Source organism: Marmota flaviventris, chromosome 10, assembly GCF_047511675.1.
Source record: "Marmota flaviventris isolate mMarFla1 chromosome 10, mMarFla1.hap1, whole genome shotgun sequence".
NCBI lineage: Eukaryota > Metazoa > Chordata > Mammalia > Rodentia > Sciuridae > Marmota > Marmota flaviventris.
This window is the reverse complement of record NC_092507.1, coordinates 124383393-124405521: the sequence shown is the minus strand read 5'-3', so window position 1 is coordinate 124405521 and position 22129 is coordinate 124383393. Positions and strand designations below refer to the sequence as shown.

General features: G+C 45.3%; 2 protein-coding genes across 3 annotated transcripts; one reads left to right on the top strand and one right to left on the bottom strand.

Moving 5' to 3' along the window:
* Positions 1-274: 274 nt before the first annotated feature.
* Positions 275-3305, bottom strand: Ankrd34a (ankyrin repeat domain 34A). The gene is made up of 2 exons (XM_027956191.2): positions 3217-3305; positions 275-2684 (listed from the first exon to the last, which is right to left on the bottom strand). Exon 2 carries the CDS (start codon positions 2566-2568, stop codon positions 1084-1086), a length of 1485 nt encoding a protein of 494 aa, XP_027811992.1. The 5' UTR covers positions 2569-2684; positions 3217-3305; the 3' UTR covers positions 275-1083.
* Positions 3306-5565: 2260 nt separating this feature from the next.
* On the top strand, positions 5566-17383 carry Polr3gl (RNA polymerase III subunit GL). Of its 2 annotated transcripts, none has more exons than XM_027956178.2 (8): positions 5566-5651; positions 13123-13291; positions 13646-13775; positions 15186-15254; positions 15606-15662; positions 15868-15941; positions 16064-16177; positions 16642-17383. In XM_027956178.2, the coding sequence occupies exons 2-8, from the start codon at positions 13166-13168 to the stop codon at positions 16726-16728; spliced, it is 657 nt and encodes a 218-aa protein (XP_027811979.1). In that variant the 5' UTR covers positions 5566-5651; positions 13123-13165; the 3' UTR covers positions 16729-17383. The 2 variants fall into 2 exon arrangements, with proteins under 2 accessions (XP_027811979.1, XP_071474589.1); XM_071618488.1 differs by having other exon boundaries at positions 15537-15662.
* Positions 17384-22129: the final 4746 nt, after the last annotated feature.

The window sequence follows — 22129 nt, the reverse complement described above, 5'->3', positions numbered from 1 at the left end:
CCATACTGTTGATGGTGGAGGGAGGCACTCTGTGTAGGAATCTTAAAGAATTTAAGGGTGGACACAGGGGAGACTGGAGGAAATGACAGCCTGTCAAATGCTTAAAACCTTCAGGACCCCTGCCTTTTCTTCTACTGTTGATCAATTGGTCTCCTGAAAAGACAGTAACTATAACCTCTGAGTAATCTCCTGGATCATTGTAGCTATACATGAGTATCACCCTCCCTCCACACTTCCTTATTCCCCACGCCCCAGGCAGAAGTGACAAAACAGAGACTTCTGAACACATTTATTTCATATGTCAAGTGGAGTGAGGAGTGATTTAGAACTACTCCCCACTTCTATTTGTGGGAGTGTTCATAAGCTCAGACAGACAGTAGAGCAGCTTAGAGCCCATGACCCACCCCTTGGGAAAATGAGACAACCTGTTGTAGTGTTTGAGAGAACAGAGTGGGAATAAAAAGTAGGAAGTTGAGAGCAGGAAAGAGCAGCACTGAGACTGGGAGTTGCTGCAGGAACCCCAAGAAGTGAAGAGATAGCCTGAAAAGTGTTTGGGGTTGGAAGCAGGGTGTGAACAAGGAGCCAGGCCTGGAGAGAGAAGCAAGACCTGCAAAATGGAGTGGAAAATTCATGAGAAAGTAGAGTGTGCAAAATCAGGATAGGCTGTGTTGCAGGGCATACATGGAAAGCAAGGGATTGCTTCTGCAGGAGGGCAAAGATATAGGAGAATACCCATAAGTAGAGGTCCTTACTGCTTCTGAACAAATGCAAGTGAGTTTGAACCCTAGCACAAGTGGTCCTCCGTGTTTATTGGTGTGCTGTGCCTGTGGGTATTCAAGTAATCCCACATGCTTGTGAAATGACCAGGGCATGAATTCTATGTCTGTAATCCAGTTAATGGAGTACTTATCCTTCCTTGCTAATAAGTTTGCTGTGCTTGTGGACACGTTTACCCATGTGTACGTGCATCGTGCCATAAGCACATGCAAGAGATCCCTGTGTCCAAGGTATGCGTAAGAGCTGGTTCTCCAATCTGTCCCATCAATGTCTGATCCCCGCCCTCCTTGGCTCCTCCCACTTATCTCAACGCCCTGATTCCCCTGGCCCGCCTAGGCTTTGGAAGCCCCCTAGCAAGCGGATCTGCTCAGTCTGCATGGAGTGGCGTCTCACCAACTTGCGCTTGGTCCTGGGAGAGCCGGGCACCCCGGGGTGGGGAGGGGCAGGCAGTGAAGGCGCCCGACCTCCGGGTTGGGGGCGAATGTCGGGGATGGGGGGGTGGGGACTGACGTTGAGTGGGGGCAGGAAACCCGGCCGCGTTTGGGAGATGTGGTCCAGGAGCAGCGTCCCTGAGCCCCTCCTTTCCAGCAGCCCGGGACTCCGCCTCCGCCCGCTCAACGGAGATACAGCCCCGGGCAGACTTTCCTGGGACTGACGCGGGGAGGGAACCGAGCCCGCTGGAGGGAGGGTCAGCGGGGAGGCGCTGTATCGGCGGCGTTCGAGGGACAGTCGACTGGACTCAGGCGAATCAGGGCAAAGATGTCCGGGGGTGTCGAGCTCCACCGGCTCCATGCGGCTCAGTTTTTGGCGTAGCCCTGAAGGGGGACCAGACTCTTGAGCCTCGGGCGCCGTGTTTCGGCGAGAGAGAGGACCTCCGCCAGTCACTTTTTCCGCCCAAGGGGGAGGATCCTCTGGGCCTTCCGTGCTGTGACGTCGGGAAAGACGAGGTCGACCCGTCAGAGTCAGACCATTGAATTCCGCGGTCAGGCGCTCGATCCCGGGTCTTCCTTCGGCAGGAGGGACAGGTTGAGGCGGAGCCACTAGGCCCCAGGGCTCGGAGTTAAGCCTTTTGAGTGGTTTAGGGGGATGTCGAGGCGGTTTGGGGAGCGGCTCAGAAGGGGAGGGGTCATCAGGGGGCTTAGGAAGAGGGAATTCAAATACGTCCCGCTTCTCCTCTTCTTCCTGGGCGCGAGGGGATAATAACCCTCGTCCTCCTGCAGTTTGCAATTGGATTTCCGAAGGCGACGTGCAGACCCCCGGGCTAGGAGGAGCGGGAGCAGGGTCCTCCACCCCGGGGGACGGTGGGGAATTGAGATACTGCCGGGTCTTCTTGGTGCCCGAGGGCGAGGTATCCGTGGTTATAATGATGACCTCCGTGCCCTTGGCCTTGCAGGCGTCCAGGAGTGTGGCAAGGGTCTCGCGGTCTCCGCGGTCCAGGGCATGGACAAGCGCCGAGGCGCCTGCGTGATCTCGGACTGAGGGATCTGCGCCGTGGGCAAGGAGCAACGAGGCCACTGCGGCACCCCCACCCCCGGCGCAAGCGTGCATGAGCGCCGTGCGCCCTAGGCGGTCTGCGATGTTGGGGTCTGCGCCTTGCTCCAGGAGGTAGCGTACCATGCGCGCCTTATTCTGGGGGTCGTCGTAGCGGGCCCGACAGGCCGCCATTAGCGCAGTCTCCCCCTGGGCATCACCCTCATTCACGTATGCTCCTCCCTCCAGAAGCAAACGGGCCAAGCGTAGCTTACCCTGACCCACGGCCCGAAGAAGAGCGTGTCCTTCGGTGTGCAGCATAGCTGCGGCTGGGGCGAAAGCACCGATAGAACCGGGACTGGGACCTGCCGAGGATGGCTAGGGATCTGGGGCTTGTGGCTGGCAGAGGCCTGAGGTCTCAGTGGTGAAGCCTATCCCTGCGAGAAAGAGAGAGATTTTATTGACAGATTCAGCAGGGAAACTGAGGCACCGGGTGTGAGGCGGGAGAAATCCAAAGCATACAGCCCTTCCTCTAACTCCTGCCTTTGAGCCGCCCCTTCCCCCCAGCGCATGCCTGAGGAGGTGGGAAGGAGGCACCCGCACCAAAGGATGAGCGAGCGTGCAAATATGTACGTGCACGCGCAGGGATATTCGCACCCCCAACCTCACCCCTCGGCTTATCAGACCTTTCCAGCATCCCCCTTTTCTTAACCACACTTGGAATCCCCCTTTCTAGGATGCTGAACGCCGCCCACCCACACATATGCACCGGTACAGTCACACACCACATTTCCATTCCTAATCTCTTTTAGGTTGCCACAACCCCTAAAATTGAGTAGGGGTAGGAAAACATCTTGCGTTTAAGACCTAAAAGGGATGGAGGAATAATTGCGGGTTTCTATTGCCCCTGATATATTCCCCATCACTCCATGCTCTTTTCCCTTCCAGATTGTGAGCCCAAATAGATACCTGAATGTCCGCAGAATTTCTGCCAGGCCAGGATTGGAGACGCGGCCATGGAGCAGCTGGAATGCGGGAGCCGAGTTCCAGGGGGCTCATATGGCGTGGTGGTGGTGGTGGGGGGGTGCCCGGATTCCCCTGGTGTCAGTATCTGCGCCCCAGCGCCGGATCCTGGTCCCTCCTCCCGGTGCGCCCCGGGCACAGCGCCGGCTCTGGAGGAGAGAAGCTGGCGGGGGGGGGGGGGGGGGCGGAGCTCTGCTGTGCTATTTATAGTCCAGTCTCTGCGGGTGGGGGCGTCGGCACCAAACCGCTCCCCACCCATGCACACATAAACCCTGAAAAACCTAGAGACTGCAGTCCTGACTTCCCTTTCTCAGCGGACCTCCCCTCAGCCCCAACAAACCTAAGCATTCCTTAGGAGACTCCTCTGCGACCTATACAGCAAGCGCTCCGGTTCTTCGCGGAGCTTTAGCAGATCTCCACTCAGTGTGTTTATGCGCTCCTGTGCGCCAGACCTGACGGCCACACACGGCATATGGCACACTCTTGCAGAGGGGTGGAGGGAGGCGATTAAGATCCACATCGGCGTCCACACTGCAGAGAATCTGGTTGTCTTCATGCCAGGGAAACATGGTCCAGCCTGGAGTTAGACACAGCAGTACAGCCCCAGTCCAGTCCTCCCGAAACAGAATACACACCATAGAGAATACACACCTTCAGCTCCCTTATTTAGAGCTCCTAGATAAGTGTGAAGATGATGGATATCCCGGGCAGTTTTAGACCGGGCAAGGGTCATTCCCAGACACCTCTTTCCCCTGCGCGGGAAGCGGGGGCGAGGATAGGAAAGGGGCAGGGAGATGAGCAAAGCATGTAACACACACCCTCTTTCATTGTATCTCTTTGCTCTCGATCTTGCTTAGACTCATTTTTCCATCTTGTTGGAAGGTCCCTGTCCGAATCACTGTCTTCTCTCTTCCTGTTTGTCACTGTTGGTCTCTCTCACTGTCTGCCTCTCCTTGCCACCTGCCCTGTCTCCATGGTTACCACAGCTTCCATCTGCATATTTTAGGAATGAGTTTGTGTCCAGCTGGAAGACACCAAATGAAATGGGGGATGAAAAAAATCTGAATATTTGTAAGGTTCACCAGGGTCCTAGATAATTCGGAGGCTGGAGGCCCCCAGACAGAAGACACTAAAAATAAAGTTCCTGGGTAAAGGAGAGAGAAAAATATTTACAGCATAACTATTAATTTTTACTAGTTACTGATGGCAAATATGTACCAAGTGCCTCATATATCATATTTCCAATTCTTCACAACTCTGTAAGATGGGAGCTACAATCTTCCTGTAAAACATGATATAAGAAGGTTAAGCAAGTTCTCCGGAGCTTCCCAGCTATGTTTTTGTTCTATTCCAAAGACGGCACTTTCCACTTCACCTACCTACAGCCTCCCAGTCTGTTTTCTCTGATATCTGGGATATTCTTGTAGACTGACTCCTAGATTCTGTCTCCACTACCTTCCCTCGGTTTCTGTCCTCTGTGAAAGAACGACTCCTCCTTCACCCCCCGCCCTTTACTAAGGGGTTTGAAAATGAAGAAAACACAGGCCTTTACCCTGGTTCCCCAAACCTTCTTTCCACCTTTTCCTAGACTTGGCAGCAACCCACAGAAATAACGTTTTTAGAAAAAGAAGCGTCCACTGGTGGCGCTGGAGAAGGTGGTGTAGGATTGAAGGGAAGGTTGGAATAATGGAGGAGAGGCCAAACTGTGAAGTCAGAGTCACAAAGAGACTTGATTCCTAAAGAGTAGCTTTCAAGGGGTTCATTTCTCTTTAGAAGCTTTCCTTTTTCGGCCTCTCTTGATGCCTCCCTCAACAGAGTCCCTCAATGATATATGAGAGGGGGTTCTCTCTGAGAACGCCTGCTGGCCAGGCGCACCTCTAACTGCGGAGAAGACGGCAGTAAGTGAGCCCCGCTAATTCTGCAGCCGCACCCCTCCGGGCGGCCAGCTCCCGGGCCCTAGTTCCGGCGGCCGGCTTCGCCCCCTCCCTCCTCCGTCTGGGTTTCACGGGGGCGGCCCTCCCTCCCCGGCTTCTACGAGATTGGCTGCGAGGACCCACCAATCGCGAGCCCCGGGAGGACCCACCAATCGCGAGCTCCGGGAGGACCCACCAATCGCGAGCTCCGGGAGGCGGGCTCAGAGCGCCGCCGGTTTGAGGAAGACGAGCCAATTTCAAGTTGGCCGCGCCGTGTGCTCCGCGTGCGGGAGGGGCGGCTGGCGAGGTCCGGCCCGGCGATTGGCCGCTTGGGTCCCACGCTCCCAGAACTGGTTCCCCGGGCCGGCTGGGGACCGACGCCGCTTCCGGCAGCCCGTTGGGTCGCCCTCTGGCCCCTTAGCTGCTCTCGTGGGCGCCGGTGGCTGTGTCGGTCGTACGGAGAGAACCGTAAGTTGTACCTCCTTCACGGGGAGGGGGCTGAGGCCAAAGTGAAAGGCTCTTTCGTGTCTCTCTTTGCTCCGGCCTCACCTCCGTGAACCTCCTGATATTCTCCCCTGAGAGCCTGACTTTTTTTTTTTTTTTTTTTAAACCCATCAAGACGTAGCTATCACCTCCTACCTGTGGCTTTCCTGGACTGCTTTTCTTGCAGAACTCATTTGTCCCAGTCGATGGTAGTATTTTACGCCTGCCTCTATTAGGGTGCACTCTCTTATAGTGTTTCTGTTTAAAATCATTTGATTTGATTTGATTTCAGTTGTTAATGGATCTTCGTTTTATTTATTTATATGCGGCGCTGAGAATTGAACCTGTTGCCGCACACATGCTAGGCAAGCACTCTACTACTGAACTGCCATCCCTGCCCCTCTGATAGTGTTTCTGTTCCTCTTAGATTGTAAGGCTTTGTAGTGCAGGTTCTAGTACTTAATACATAGTGCCCAGTGAGCGTTAATTGAATGGAATTGATTTCTGGAAACTAGCACTCTCGGGGAGGCAGAATTTAAATTCCTTATATAATTAGGGAACAATAAGAGACACTACAGTACATAATTACGGGCTTTTAAATTAGTGGTTCATAGTATTAGCGTTTCATAATTGCTTTCAGAATCCAGAGAAGAAAGAAGGCAAGAAGAACTTGAGAGGAGTCTTTATGCATCACAAGGTCTCAAATTTGCAAAGACTATAGAAATCATGTATTCATTCTACAGATATTTATTGAGCAGCTACTATATGCCAGAAAAATGTTAGACAATGAGAATCATAGTGAATTATTTACTCTAGCCATGCATTGTTCTTTTGATAAACCCTTTTTAATAAATTGTTATTCAGCTTCTATGTAAACATCTTTGGGGGTGGACAGGATTAAAGGCAGGTCCTCCTGAATGTTAAGCATGCACCCTGCCACCAAGCTAAACACCCAGACCCTCCCTTTTTAAAAATATTTTTTCAAATTGTTGATGGACATTTATTTATTTATTTATATGCGGTTCTGAGAATTGAATCCAGTACCTCACACATGCTAGGCAAGGGCTATACCACTGAGTGGTCTGCCACTGTGCTGGCTCCCCAGTGTTTTTAATGTTTTATATAGAGACCAGGGTCTTGCTGAGTTACTTTAGGACCTTGCTAAATTGCTGAGGCTGGCTTTGAACTCACCCCAGCCCCAGACCCTCTCTTTAATAAAAGAACTCCCTATTTTTCTTTGCAGGTTATTCCATTTTTTTTTTATTGTATTTTTTAGTTGTAGTTAGACACAATACCTTTATTTATTTATATGTGACGCTGAAGATAGAGCCCAGGGCCTCACACATGCTAGGCAAGCGCTCTGCTGCTGAGCCACAACCCAAGCCCTAGTCATCCCATTTTTTATATTTGTTCTTCAGTCAATATCCAACAAATATTCTAAATAATATGTAGCTCAGGAGACCTATCCTAATTGTAGCACTCTTTTTTTTTTTAAAGAGAGAGAGAGAGAGAATTTTTTAATATTTATTTTTTAGTTTTTTGTCGGATTGAACCCGGGCCGTACGCATGCCAGGCGAGCCCGCTACCGCTTGAGCCACATCCCCAGCCCCTAGTTGTAGCACTCTTAAAAGAATATCACTCCTTTTATTTACTGATTATAGAAGTTATATGCGTTTATTTCAGAAAATTTGGAAACATAAAGATATAAAGAAAAATGCCCATTATTTCATGGCCCTAATATTAAATGATAAATATTATTAATATTTTGATATGTACTATTTCAGTTTCTTTCTCTGTGTGTATATACACATACAAAATTGTGTGTATATACATACATATGTATCTTATACATAAATAGGACTATACAATAAGTAGAACTTTCTATTGTTTCCTCCCACTCTGTATCGTGAACATTTTTCTGCTTTTATTTATTTTTATTTTTTAAAATATTGTTTAGTTGTTAATGGATTTTTTTTTTTTAATGTGGTGCTGAGGATCAAACCCAGTGCCTCACACATGCTAGGCAAGCGCTCTACCACTGAGCCACAACCCCAGCCCCCTGCTTTTAAATATTATTTCAAGTTGTGATTTTTATGGCTACACAATAGTCTAAAATGCTATTTGAGTTTTTTAATTGTTCATTTATTACTGCACCATTGAGGTTATTTCAAAAATTTTGTTACCATAAGTAGCTCTTTGATGAACATATTTGTATATCTGTTTTTTCGTTTTGGTTTTTTTTTTTTGTACCAGAGATTTTACCTAGTGGTGCTTAACCAGTAAGCCACATCCCCAGTCCTTTTTTTTTTTTTTTTTGGTACAGGGATTGAACCAGGGGCACTCGACCACTGAGCCACATCCCCAGCCCTATTTTGTAGTTTATTTAGAGACAGGGTCTCACTGAGTTGCTTAGGCTGGCTTTGAACTCGTGATTTTCCTGTCTCAGCCTCCAAACCACTGGGATTACAGGTGTGCACCACAGTGCTGGCTCCCCAGTCCTTTAATGTTTCATATAGAGATGGGGTCTTGCTGAGTTACTTTAGGACCTTGGTAAATTGCTGAGGCTGGCTTTGAACTCACAATCCTGCCTCAGCCTCCTGAGCCGCTGGGATTATAGGCATGCACCACCACACCCGGCTAACTGATGATTTCTTTAGGATAGTTCTTAAAAGTAGGATTATGTATTAAGAATATAAAAGTTTAAAAGGCTATTAATTGAAGTGATCCAATTGCTCCCTTGAAAGATTGCTTATAGTCTTTCCAATGAGGTATGAGAGTGTCCTTTCAAAAAAAAAAAAAAAACTTATAACAGGCTAAGTATCACTTACATCTTTGTTACCTTTGTCAGTTTGATAGATGCAGAAAGTCTTTATTGACTTTTCTTCTTTTTTTTTTTTTTTTGGTCAATTGCCTGTTCATCTTCTTTGCCCATTTTTTTCTGTTGGGTTGATTTTTTTTTCATTAGGTTTCCCAAGAAATATAATATAATAACAGTGTTGACTTTTTACCTTATTTATGACAAATATATCAACTGCAAATATTAGAGTGCCTAGGGGCTCAGTCCCTGGATCAGTTCCTTTAGGGATCTCACAGTTTAATGGGTTGAAATATCATTTATAGGTTAGGAATGGTGGTCCATGCCTATAATCCCAGCAATTTGGGAGTCTGAGGCAGGAGCATCATAACTCTGAGGACAGCCTTAACAACTTAATGAGACCCTGTTTCAAAATAAAAACAAACGGCTGGGGAAGTAGCTCAGTAGTGGTGCTACTGGATTCAATTCTCAGTACCACAACAAACAAACCAGAAATAATCATATATAGGCTTATGACTCCACCAGAATAAACTCCACTTAAACCTTGTGGGAGCAGCAGTTTTGTTTTTTGTTTTTGGTCCTTTTTGCCCACTTTTATATCACTACCACTTAGAACAATGCCTGGTACATATTAGGCATTCAGTAAATATTTATTGAATGAATTAAGGTTGTAGTATTTATTAGCGCCATTTTATAGATGAAGAAACAGGTTTGGAGATAATAAATAAATTGCTAACATTTATACCTAGGAAATGACAAAACTGGGATTCAAATCCATGTTCTTACTCACTACAGTTACTGCCTTCGTCATCTCTGATGTATATGTTGATGTTTTTCTGTATGTGTTGTTGCAACTTTCTTTTTAGTAACTTGTACCACAATACACAGTTGTGCGTTACTGGGAATGAGAATAGCATATATGAGATGTTATCATTTGCGGGAAGGCTGAGTACAAGGTAAGCACTAGAGAAGGTCCATGTTAAAGGGGAGCGGATTGGAACCAGATTATGGGAGACCTTAAATATCCTCAAGAATTTAGGCTCTATCCCCGTATTAAGTACGTAGAGACCCATTACAGATTCCTGAGCTGAACGGGGAGATGAATGGTTTATAGTTTCCAACTGCCAGTTTATAGTCTAGAGTAAATAAATTTTGTCTTCTCTCTGAGCCTTTGCTCCCAGCATCCTTGGAGGTCACTCATTTAAATGGAAATGGAGTCAGATTTGTCGACCTCCAAGCTCATGGCCTTGTCTTGACTCCTCACTGCTTTGCAATCAGTGCACTTCCCACCTCCTCTGCTAGAACTGTCTGTCAAGCAGAAGGGTCCCTAAACCAGTGCTTTTTCCCTTGAAAGGGACTGTAGATACAATGAGAAATTCTTATTCTCTCTCTAGTCTCCAGGACACCCTCCCTCCCCTAGTATGTTCTCTCTGAAGAGATATAATTTTTTCCTCATATTTTTTATGTAATTTTTTCCTCACTATTTCTGTATAAGATACACATGTATGTATATACACACAGAGAAAGAAACTGAAATAGTACATATCAAAATATTAATAATACTTACCACTTAATATTAGGGCCATGAAATAATGGGCATTTTTCTTTATATCTTTATGTTTCCAAATTTTCTGAAATAAATGCATTTTACCTCTATAATCAGTAAATAAAAGGGATGATTTTGGGGCTGGGTTTGTGGCTCAGTGGTAGAGCGCTTGCCTAGCATGCATAAGACACCGGGTTCATTCCCAGGAACCACATAAAAATAAACAAATAATATAAAGGTATTGTGTCCATCTACAACTACACAAATATTTTTGTAAAAAGGGATGATTTTCTCTTAAGAGTGCTACAATATAATTTTTCCCTCACATTAGGCTTAAAACTTTCTGGATTACCCAGACACATTTTCCCATCTTTTCCTTCCAGCTACAGATTATTAATCTTACCAACTAGTTGGTAAGTGTGTTTAAATTTATCATTACAAAAGCAGTATTTATTCAGTATAAGGAAAACATTTAAATCCATATACCTAAAACAAAAATCCCCATCACCTCAAATAAATCAATGTTAATTTTTAGTGTATATCTTTCAAGAACAACTTTTTAAAAAATATGTATTTTTTTAGTTGTAGATGGACACAATATCTTTACTTAATTTTTATGTGGTGCTGAGGATCAAACCCAGGGCCTCATGCATGCCAGGTGAGCCCCAGCCCCAAGAACAACTTTTTAATTTATTTGTCTGTATGTATTTTTGACAAAACAAATTATTTTCTACATATTGTCTTTTTTTCATCAACTAATCTTTGGTGAATTTCAAGTTGGTACTCACTTTAATGAAATAGATTTTACTTTTAGAACAGTTTTAGATTTACAGAAAAACTAAGCATATAGTATCTAGAGTTCCCCATATGTTCCTGGCACATACTTTCATACTTTCCTTATTACCAGCATTGTACATTAGTATAGTGCATTTGTTACAATTAATGAAACAATATTGATATGTTATTATGCAGGTCAGTGTGTGTGTACACACACACACACACACACACACACTCTTTTCATGTATCAGGATATTGGTTGAAATGTCTCCTTAGGCTCCTCTGGGCTGTGACAGTTTCTCAGACTTTCCTGTTTTTGATGACCTTGACAGTTTTAAGGAGTAATAGTCTGGTGTATTATAAGATGACCCTCTGTTGGAAGTTGATGTTTTTCTCATATCAGACTAAAGTCATGAGTTGTTCTGTTGTCGTTATTATTTTCTTCCAGTACTGGGGATTAAACTCAGAGGTGCTTTACCACTGAGCTACATCCCCAACCTTTTTAAATTTTCTACTTTGATGCAGGGTCTCACTAAGTTGCTGAGGCTGGCTTCAAACTTGCAATCCTCCTGCCTTAGCCTCCTGAGTCATTGGGATTACAGGTGCATCACTGCACCTAGGGAGGTGGTGGGGTTTTGAGGGGTAATCACAGAGATAAGAGTACCATTTTATCATATCATATTAGGGACACATGTGTCGACATGATTACAGTTGATGATGTTGACTTTGGTCACCTAGCTGAAGTAATACTTGTTCATCTCTCTATTGTAAAGTCATTCCCTACCCTCTCTAGCTTTCCAAATGGTTTTGAACAAAAATTTCTATATATAGTCCACAATTAAGGAATGAGGAGTTATGCTCCTCTCCCTTTTAGAGTGGAGTATCTACATAATTTATTTTTGGAATTTTGCACGAAAGATTTGTCTTTTCTCCCCCATGTATTAATATATTCAGTCATTTATGCTCTTATAGATTCATGGATACTTATTTTATACTTTGAGGTTATAATCCAATATGAATTTATGTCATTTCTCAAATTATTCCAGTTTTGGCCATTAGGAGCTCCTTTAGTTGGATATCATGCCCCTTTGACAGCCCCATCAATGTGTGTGTGTGATTGTGGAGCACTTCCTTACTTTCTGGCACCTTGAGATATTCCTGGTTCATTTTATTTCTTTCCTGCCCAGTCCTAAATTCAACCATTTCTCCTTGGAGCCCTGTTTTTTGTTTTTGTTTTTGTTTTTTAATGGGAAAATGGTATTAGAAACCAAGATCGGAGTGTTGAGTGTGCTTATTGGTGCTTATTGAGTGTGCTTATAGCCTAGCTACCTATGACTGGCTCCTCAGGATTGATAGCAAGAGGCAGAGTCCAGTTCAGTGCAAAGAGAAACTTTCTATTCATTAGAGTTGATTCACACTGGTAGGAGCTACCTGGGGGAAGAATGCATATCTTCTCTTTAGGAAAATACCACCAGAAACTGAATAGTAATTTACAGAGTGGAGTTGTACATTAGGAGGGGTTTGGATTAGATGACTTCTAAGGGTCTTTCCAGTTGCAAGTTTCTGTGTGCTTACAAGTGCTATTCAAAAGATCAGTTTGAGCTGGATGCAGAGGCACATGCCTGCAATCCCAGTTACTTGGGATGCTGAGGCAGAAGGATAGCAAGCAAGGCCATCCTGGACAACTTCCCAAAACTGTCTCAAAATAAAAAATAAAAAGTACTGTGGGTGTAGCTCAGTGGTAGAGTGCGTCTGGGTTCAATTCAGTGCTACAATAAATAAATAAATATATGAATAAATAAGATCACTTTGATTATGTCTTTCTTCCTGTGGTTGACAACGAGATTCCTCTGGTGATTCGATTCATTCTTGTGTCCCCACAGTGCTTGGCACACTACCTTTTACATGTTAAATACTTAATGAACGTTTTGCTGAAATGCATTCCAGTGGATTAAATTCAGACTTGGTTAGGTTTGAAGATTAGGGAGAGAAAGAATTCAAAAATTATATGTAGAAATATAGGTAATGATATACCCCAAATTGTCTTAGGGATTTATGGAAGTTTCATCCAAACATCTAGTCACTTTCTCCTTTGTGTAGCAGTTAGACTAACTAAAGTTATCTGTTCTGTTAAGACTATGTCTCATCCATGTTTATATTTCCAGAAATACCCTGCCTGACATTGTGTCTTCATGGTCAAAACTTGTTCAGTGACACTGACTTTTCAGGTGTCAGGGAGAGAAGATTGCCTTGCCCAATCCTTCGCTTCCTGACTCTTCTGTGGTGCTTCTTTTTCTCTTTGTTTTTGTTTTTATCAGGTTTTTCTCACTGGATCTGTGACAATCCAGGCCCCCCTCCACCATGGCCAGCCGGGGTGGGGGCCGGGGTCGTGGCCGGGGCCAGTTGACCTTCAACATGGAGGCCGTGGGCATTGGGAAGGGGGATGCTTTGCCCCCACCCACCCTACAGCCTTCTCCACTCTTCCCTGTGAGTGTTCCCCTCCGTTCCCATGACTCCCATGTGCCCCTGGCTGACTCTACCTGACCCTAGATTCCTCCTGGGCCACCATAAAACTGACCTCCTCCCTGCCCTCCCCACCCTCCGCCCTGTCTCTATACTTTGAACTCACAGGGATGTTTTTTAGGCCAAAAAAGTGTTTCTCCTTACTTCCCATACTCACAGCTTCCCAGCTTTCAAAATGCTGGGGTGTTCGCCCTTTTTTTTTTTTTTTGGCCTCTGCTTATTCAGTGGGAGCATTGGATTAAATTGAGGCGAGAAGCTCTCATAAGTATGTCCTCCAGAATTTTCTCTCTGAACTGACCATGGCTCCTGCCTCCTTAGCCCTTGGAGTTCCGCCCAGTACCTCTGCCTTCAGGAGAGGAAGGGGAATATGTCCTGGCACTGAAGCAGGAGCTACGAGGGGCCATGAGGCAGCTCCCCTACTTCATCCGGCCAGCTGTTCCCAAGAGAGGTCAGTTGACGTGCTAGCATCATGTCTGGAGTGCTTCCCATGGGCAGTGCCTGTGCTCAGCACCACCACCGGGAGCTAGGGGAAGTACACTAACTAGGGAGATGATGGTAATCACTTCTGTGTCTAAAATGCATTTCAGTGTGATTTGTTTTGAGTCTTACAATAGTCCTGGGACAGTGGGAGGTTAAGTATCAAGATCTCATTTCATACGTATAAATGAGGTGTGTATTAAATTTTAAGCAAAATTTAATAAGCCCCAAACAATCAGAAGGATGCAGGGTCTTTGAGCATCCTTCCTAGGTAAAATAGTAACCCTCTGGCTCGTGGGTCACAGGGAGGTAGGTAAGGGGGAACTAAAAGAGGAAACTTGGAAGGCTTGGGGCAGTGACCACTTACCAACTGGTATGCAAGTACAGTGTTCCAGTGTATTGACAGCTGGTGCTTTTCTGCTGGAATCCTGAAAACTGGGGCTCAGAGAGGTGAAAAACTTTGTAAATTAACCCTGTTAGCAAGGAGAAAAAGACTGAAACACAGGTTTCTTGCTTGGTATACTTTCCAGTTCACTACTTTATCTCTTAATATGGTAATGCCTTTGAGCTAAGGGAAAAAGAAATATCGTCATAATTTCAGGTGGCAGAAGGGCAGGTTAGAAGGGTAATGAGGTCCTCACTGAAGCTGACTCCCTGGGCTGTGTGTTGGTATGAGAAGGTTGACCATTTCTTAATGTTGAAAGGGTGAACCCTCAGGAACAATCCTGTTTAAGGGCTCTTAAGGGATAAACCCTGATCCCTTATGTGGAAGCTAGAGAGAAAAAAGGAAAAGAAAGGTGGTGATAGGATCTCATAAAAATCAGAGGGAGGGGCTGGGGCTGGGGCTCAGCGGTAGAACACTTGCCTAGCATGTATGAGGCCCTGGGTTCCATCCTTAGCACCACATACATACATACATACATAAAGGTATTGTGTTTATCTATAACTAAAAAAATATTGAAAGAAAAGAAAATCAAAGGGAGATCAGTAGAGTTGAGGAAAGAGGGTGGGGCAAGGAGAAATATTAGGGAGTGGTATCGGTTAAATTACATTATTGTAGCATGTATACGTTCAAATGTGTAATGATGAATCCCACCATTATGTACAATAATGCACCATTAAAAAATATGGAGGAGACAGACATGGAGGCACATGCCTGTAATCTCAGTGACTTGGATTCTGAGGCAGGAGAATCTCAAGTTCAAGGCCAAACTCATCAACTTAGCAAGACCCTCACCAACTTAGTGAGACCCTGTTTCAGAATAAAAACTAAAAAGGGGCTGAGGATGTAGCTCAGTGGTAAAGCACTCCTGGGTTCAATCTCCAGTTCAGAAGTAAAAGAGAGAAATAAAACTCTGACCCTTGACCTCTGACTCTTCAGATGTGGAACGTTATTCAGACAAATATCAGATGTCAGGACCAATTGACAGTGCCATTGATTGGAACCCTGGTAGGTGGTGAGCTCTTTCATTGACTGCCCTTCTTTTAAATGCTTGATATGCCTCAAACCACCACCCCACCCTCACCCAAATGTCCCTGTATTTCCTTCCCCATGTAGCGTCTACAAACTAGAACTTTACATATGCTTCAAAACACTCTAAGATTTTTGTCCCCAAAAAATCTCATACCCTCACTCCTCAGGAGGCATCTAACCCTCAATTTTGCCCTGAGAAACTTTAACCCAATCCCATCCTTCCTTCCTGTCCTTAAAAACCCTCTTCTCTTTTAATAGCAGTCATTCATTATTCATTGATGACTCCAGGCAGGGTCCTGTTGACACTCACATTTTCATCATTCCCAGATTGGCGGCGTCTACCCCGAGAGCTAAAGATTCGAGTGCGGAAACTACAGAAGGAGAGTAAGTGTATCTGTAAAAGGAGGGAGAAGTTTCTTCTGTCCGCTAAAAGGTCTTTTCTCCTAATTCCTATCTGGTCCTAGAGTTTTTGTTAGGTGTCATGATGGCCACATGAGGGCAGCAGAGTGACATGTTCACTGCAGGAGAGTAGAGTGGACGGCAGCCACTATGTGCTTTCTGACCCTTCACCTCTCAATCCCCCCACCAGGGACCACCATTCTGCTCCCCAAGAGGCCCCCTAAGACCACAGAAGATAAAGAAGAAACAATACAGAAATTAGAGGTGAGGAAAAATGTCAGTAGAGAGCTCCTGGGCCCTAGATTTACTCTCTGTCTCTTGGCACATGTTTGCCTTGATTTTTCCCATCTGTGAACTGAATCTGAGTCTCTTCATCTTCATATGAGACCTTGGAAAAAAAGGAGGAAGAAGTGACTTCAGAGGAAGATGAGGAGAAAGAAGAAGAAGAAGAAAAGGAAGAGGAAGAAGAAGAGGAGTACGATGAAGAAGAGCATGAAGAGGTGACAGGGACCTTCCACTTCAGTCCCCCCTCCCTTCCTTTCTGGATTCTCAACTCTTCACACTGCAGATGTTCTTCTCAGAGGGTTACAGGGCCAAAGGAGAAAATGCCACTGAAGGACGGGGTTTCCCTTCACTTAGTGTGTCCCCAGGCTGTGCTCAAAAATGAACTGCGGCACACGCCTGCGATCCCAGCAGCTCAGGAGGCTGAGGCAGGAGGATCACAAGTTCAAGGCCAGACTTAGCACTTAGCAAGACCTGGTCTCAAAATGAAAATAAAAAGGCCTGGGAGGTAGCTCAATGGTAGAACACCCCTGGGTTCAGTCCCCAGTAGGGCAGAACAACTACGGCTAGAAGGGATGCTCCAGACCTGGGTGGGGTGATTGGGAGTAAAGGGTCCTGGTACAGAGGGAGGAAGGAGAATGCTGAAGCATGTCTGACTTTCACTTCTCTTTTTCCATTTCAGGAAACTGACTATATCATGTCATATTTTGACAATGGAGAGGACTTTGGGGGTGATAGTGATGACAATATGGATGAGGCTATATACTGAAGAAAAGCTTGAAACAACACCCTGGCCCTCATTTTTCTTGATTTGGAATAATTGTCCCTATTATTTAGTTTTGTGGACAAAAGAAATCATTTGGTCAGAGTCCACATTACCTATTCAGTCCCTGGAGAAGGAATGATGACCCATAGCATTCTTTTTTACCCCTCTTCTTCTGAAACTTTGTATCACTCTGATTCTTGGGGAAAGGGGCAAGTATCAATGAAGGGAAAGAAGAATGGAAAGAATAACCAGGTTAGAGCTGAGATAGCTGTATGCATACCACTACCTGATTTTTAGGTTTTGTTTTGTTTTTGTGTGTGTACATAATTGGGGGGTGGGAACAGGAGGAATAAGACCAATTTTATATTTTCAAATAAAATGTTTTTTATCTGTCTCCAAAAGGATGTCTGGTGAAAGGCTGAAGGGGATGCTGGGCTGAACCTGTCTCTACCTGACAAGAGTCCAGTGGGTACACTGGGTGCTGTAGCCTTCTTGACCCTTGTTTCTTCCCTCCCACCTGCAGATGGGACACATATTCACTATCTAGCCCTGCCAGGGAATATTCAGAAACTCACCTGCAGGGGCTGGTGGTATAAGTGTGAGACCCTGGGTCAATCCCCAGCACCACATAAAGATAAATAAACAAATAATAAAGATATTGTGTCCATCTACAACTAAAATAACTTAAAAGAAAGAAACTCATCTACAGGACTGGGGGCGAGTTGCAGAGACTAGCCCATACTCTGAACAGACTGGCCAGCTTCTGAGTTTCTGGTCTTTAGGTCAGAGCTACGTGATCACCTCTGTTCACATGTGTTCACAAGGACACAGGCCCTCGCTTTCCCACACTTGACCTTGATCATGCCCTTATTTACAAAGAATGATTACAGCTATTTTTGTAGGGAGAGTCAAGAAAGCCAAACGTGGGGGGAGAGGCGGGGCTGACTGTTGTTCCACATGCTCAGTCCTCTTCTAGTCCCTGGAGACCCCACTTTGAATAGAATGTGTATGCAGAGGGAACTCCCTAAATATCCTAATCTCCGCTTGCAGAAGCCACAGTTTCTCTTTTGGTCTTTCAATTTGTAGAATTCAGCTAGCCTTCTCATTCCCTTCTTTGAGGAGGGGGTGTAGGCGGTATTGCTTTACAGGAAGTAAGGAGGGTGGAGAGGAAGGGAGTGACTTGGGGACAGTCAGCTCTGAGAGATGCTTTCTCGCCCACACAGCTCTCCCCTGGGTGAGGTCACTTCCCTAGACTCTGATTGGCTTCTGAGAAGCCTTAGAAGAGCTGATTGGTTCCAGCTACTTGCCACGCAGCTGTCACGAGTAAACTGCATGTCCAGAATAGGAACTGAATAAGGAAAGGAGCGTACATATCTGGGTTGCTATAATAGCCGCCCTACTGAGCGTTTGAAAGTCGTAAGGTGTTTGTAGGAGAACCTTCAGGAAGTTCCCCAACTGCATTTAAGCAGGCCATTCCCTGTAGCACCAAGTGGTAGAGATTGGTAATCGGAGGTCTGATGTTTCTGACCCCTTTGTAAACCATGAAGAGGAGCTTTGACTTCATTGAGGGAAGCCCCTTAAAACTCTAGTTTCAGGAGCTGGGGTTGTGGCTCAAAGGTAGAGCCCTCACCCAGCATGTGTGAAGCACTCGGTTTGATCCTTAGCACCACATAAAATAAAGATATTGTGTCCACCTATAACTAAAAAATATTAGAAAGCAAAGTGTAGTTTCAACGTGGTAGTGTTAAGATAGAAGCAGCCAAGAAAATAGAAAAGGGAACAGGAATAGAAACAGAACATTCCAGAGTTATTGAGCAATTTGTGATGATTGGTGCGTTTTCTTTTCTAGTTCTCTGAGGTATTGTATGAGTGGAGCAGGGGCAGGGGATCTGTCACTGGGGTTTTTCATGACTACATTTCAGCCTATGATTTTGATTAGGGAGAGCTCAGCAGAAAACAAAAGTAAAAGACCCTGAATTTTTTTCCTTTTACCATATTCTGTATATGTACATACACACTGCACACACCCCGCAGTCCTAACCTGCTCCACTATATCTGTAGCTATGGTGGGTTAGAGCCATTCACTAAATCCTGTGTAACCTAGTCTGGGAACAAAGAGTCTGGACAATAAACAGTGGAGGAGAGCTTGAACCCTATCCCACCTGAACCTCTACACATGCACACATCCTTTTTCACCAAGCTGGGGAAAGCAGGACAAAGGTTGGAATGACCACTTGGGATCAGTTGTACTGCCTCAAAGACAAAGTGTCAGAAAGATTCTTGAACTCTACTCTGTCTGGCCTCCTGCCCTTCCTGGCAGGTGACCTTGTTGGGCAAAGCCAGAGACAGGAGACCCAGCAGATTCCCCAGATTCCAGGCATAAGCTAGAGTGTTTCCATTGACCTTTCTCCGACTTACCATAGGTACTACTGGGCGGGCAGTCCAAAGCCAAGTACACAGAGCTGCCATTCCCTTGGAGGAACACTTGCAGAGGACTCACACAGTGCTTGTCAGCCCTGTACTGTGGTCAGCTAGGGCCTGTTTGTGTGGAGGAGATGGTTTCCATGCCCACAACCTGGACCACACTGGCCCAGGCAGAGTAGGTTCTATGACAAGAATCTTATTTTTCCCTACCCATGCTCCATCCCTTACCTTCCTGGTCCTCTCCCACTTTGGCAGGCAACTTGAGAACCAGGTCTGCAATAAGTATAGGTACTCGAAGTAGTTTGCAGGAGGCCTGAATGGGAGACCTCGATATAAATTGCAACTTAGGGGCTGGGGGTGTGGCTCAAGCGGTAGCGTGCTCACCCCGCATGCGTGCGGCCCGGGTTCGATCCTCAGCACCACATACCAACAAAGATGTTGTGTCCGCCAAAAACTGAAAAATAAATATTAAAATTCTCTCTCTCTCAAAAAAAAAAAAAAAAAATTGCAACTTAGGATGGGAGTGGAGACCAAAAAAAAAAAAAAAAAACTAGAGAGTCAACCTGGGCATGGTGGCTATGCCTTAATTACAGCGATTTGGGATGCTGAAGCAGGAGGATCTCAAGCTCAAGTCCTGCCTGGGCAACTTAGTGAGATCCTGTCCCAAAATAAAAAAAATAAAAGGGGAAAGGGATTAACTTCAGTGGTAGAATACCCCTGGGCTCAGTCTCTCAGTCTCCAGTACAAAAAAAAAAAAAAATTTGGAGAGTCAAATGGATAAGGTGATTGAGTGCCCATGATTTAGAAAGAAAAAGACAGTTGTTTTCTTTAATTGATTTTTATTGTTGTTTGAACTTTGAAAGAAAGAAAGGGAGGCATGTAGGCGCAGGCTGACAAGAGGTAAGTTCAAGGGAAGAAATGCCATCTCAATTGGGCAAAGCACTATTTTATTGTCCTAGTTTCACTACTTCATAGTTTTGTGCCCTGAAAAAAATCATGTGAAAGTTCCATGCCTCAATTTCCTCACTCTGATACGTGAATTTGGACTACGTGTCCTCTGGGAACCCTTCCAGCTCTCACACAGTAGTACTGATATTGATCCACCTGCAAGAGTCCATATGGCTCTGAGAACAAAGGCAGGATGTGTTTGGCTTTTGCTAAACACATTCTATCCTCTGGATTTTCCCACCTTATTTTTGGCCTGGGCTGGCTAAAGATACCTCAGGCATCTAGCCAGTCATTCCCAAGAGTAGCAGGGAGATCAGAAATTCCGTCAACTAACAACAACCAAAAAAAAAAAAAAAAAAAAAAAAAAAAAAAATTGGGGGGGGGAATCCCTAGAGTTAAAGGTCACAACCTGCAAGTCCCAACTCAAATCAAGCTGACTATTAAGATTTCTGACCAAGGAAGGGGCTGGCAGGTAAGGTCTTCTCTATCCTTCTCAAATATCTCATCTGGCCTGTGGACAGAGAAGATAATTGAGCTAGACAGAAATAGCTCAGTTAGATAATCTGGCCAAACCAGTTGTAACCTTTTCTCTACTGACCTTTACACTACTAAGTCCATCTATTCCCCAAGGTTATTTGGGATCACAAATCAGGAAATAAGAAATTTCACCTTTTTAGCATCATCTTGGAAAGGGCGTTGCCTATCCAACGGACCTAAATTTGCCTCTTTGAAACCTAAAAGGAAGGGAGGTTCTACCACGACTCTAATAGGAGTCAGTGGGGAGATGCTGATTGATCCCTAACTGCAGGACCTTGAACTCCAAGAGCTAGGGAAGGGATCCAGAGTGGACCCTGACCAATGTTCCATGACCTTGGAGTCTAGGACTATTTTCCACTCTCAAACGTCCCTTCCTCTCGGGAGCCTCACTGTGGACTATGTTCCCCAAGTTTAGACCTCTGCTTCTTCCTCAGTTGTCCCCATCCCGTGTTTCCTTTTCTCTTGGTGTACAGTAGAGAAGGGGAAATGTCCAAATTCTGTCTAGCACTTTACTACACTCAGAACAGCACTGGTAGTATTAGAATAGAGGGGGTCAGTTAGACCTATGTTTGTCTTTCTGAAAAGGGTGGGAGGAGGAAGAAGCCCACCAAACTCAGGGACACAGGTTTGAGGTCTTTCTCTTCTTGGAAGGAATAGTTGAAGCCTCATTTGGACAGAGAAAGAAACCCTGGTTTTCATCCTCCTTTTGCTCAGCTATGGCCAGAGACATAGCCATCTTGGAGAGGAGATTCCCTCATCAAGTTAATGCTTCTCCCTTGTTTTTCTCGTGTAGGGTGGTAAGAGGAAGTGAAACAGAGATGGACCTTAAAGAAAGGGGAAATGCTGACCAGCCCTTTTCTGAACACTCCATTTCCTTTCCCGAGCCTCTCTCCTGACGCCTGGGCCTGGCTCCTGTCCTGGGTCTTGCTCTCCACCCCGAGCTGCCACTCTAACACCTGTGCAGAGACGTCAGGGATGTCTGCACACATCACAGAAGCTGATGGGGCCAGGCGAGCAGGGGTGGCTCAGGACCAGAAGGAGATCTGATCTCTCAGGCTCCTTCCTTCTTGTCTTACAAAAAAACATAATTTCCCCATCTTGAATCTCTCCCCATGTCTGTCTCTCCATGTCTCTCTTTGCTTCGTGCCTTTCTACTGTGCTGCTTAAATTGGTTTTTCCATGGGAGGATGTGGTAAGAACTATTTGGAGCCACAGAATATACCTGGCATATCTTCCTTAGTGTCAGTTTTACTTTGAAGATTTGGTGAGAGACAAATCACTTTTTATACCGAAACCAACACAAGTATACTATGTAATGTAAATCAAAATTTGCATTTTTAAAGACAAAATAAGCACATCAAAGACATTTCTCGCTTGTGACAGGTCTACTTTGGACTCCTATGAGAGCCCTGAGGAGAATGGTTCACTATCCCAAATCTTAGAAGTCCTCCGGAGGAAATTCTTAGAGCAGCAATGACAACCCTAGACAAACTTA

Excerpts from the sequence above, each read along its gene's own strand:
- Ankrd34a (XM_027956191.2), bottom strand. The coding sequence starts at position 2,568 with ATGCTGCACACCGAAGGACACGCTCTTCTTCGGGCCGTGGGTCAGGGT.
- Polr3gl (XM_071618488.1), top strand. The coding sequence starts at position 13,166 with ATGGCCAGCCGGGGTGGGGGCCGGGGTCGTGGCCGGGGCCAGTTGACC. Across the intron at positions 13,776-15,185 it reads GCCAGCTGTTCCCAAGAGAG|ATGTGGAACGTTATTCAGAC; the intron begins GTCAGTTGACGT and ends CTGACTCTTCAG. Across the intron at positions 15,942-16,063 it reads AAACAATACAGAAATTAGAG|ACCTTGGAAAAAAAGGAGGA; the intron begins GTGAGGAAAAAT and ends TCTTCATATGAG.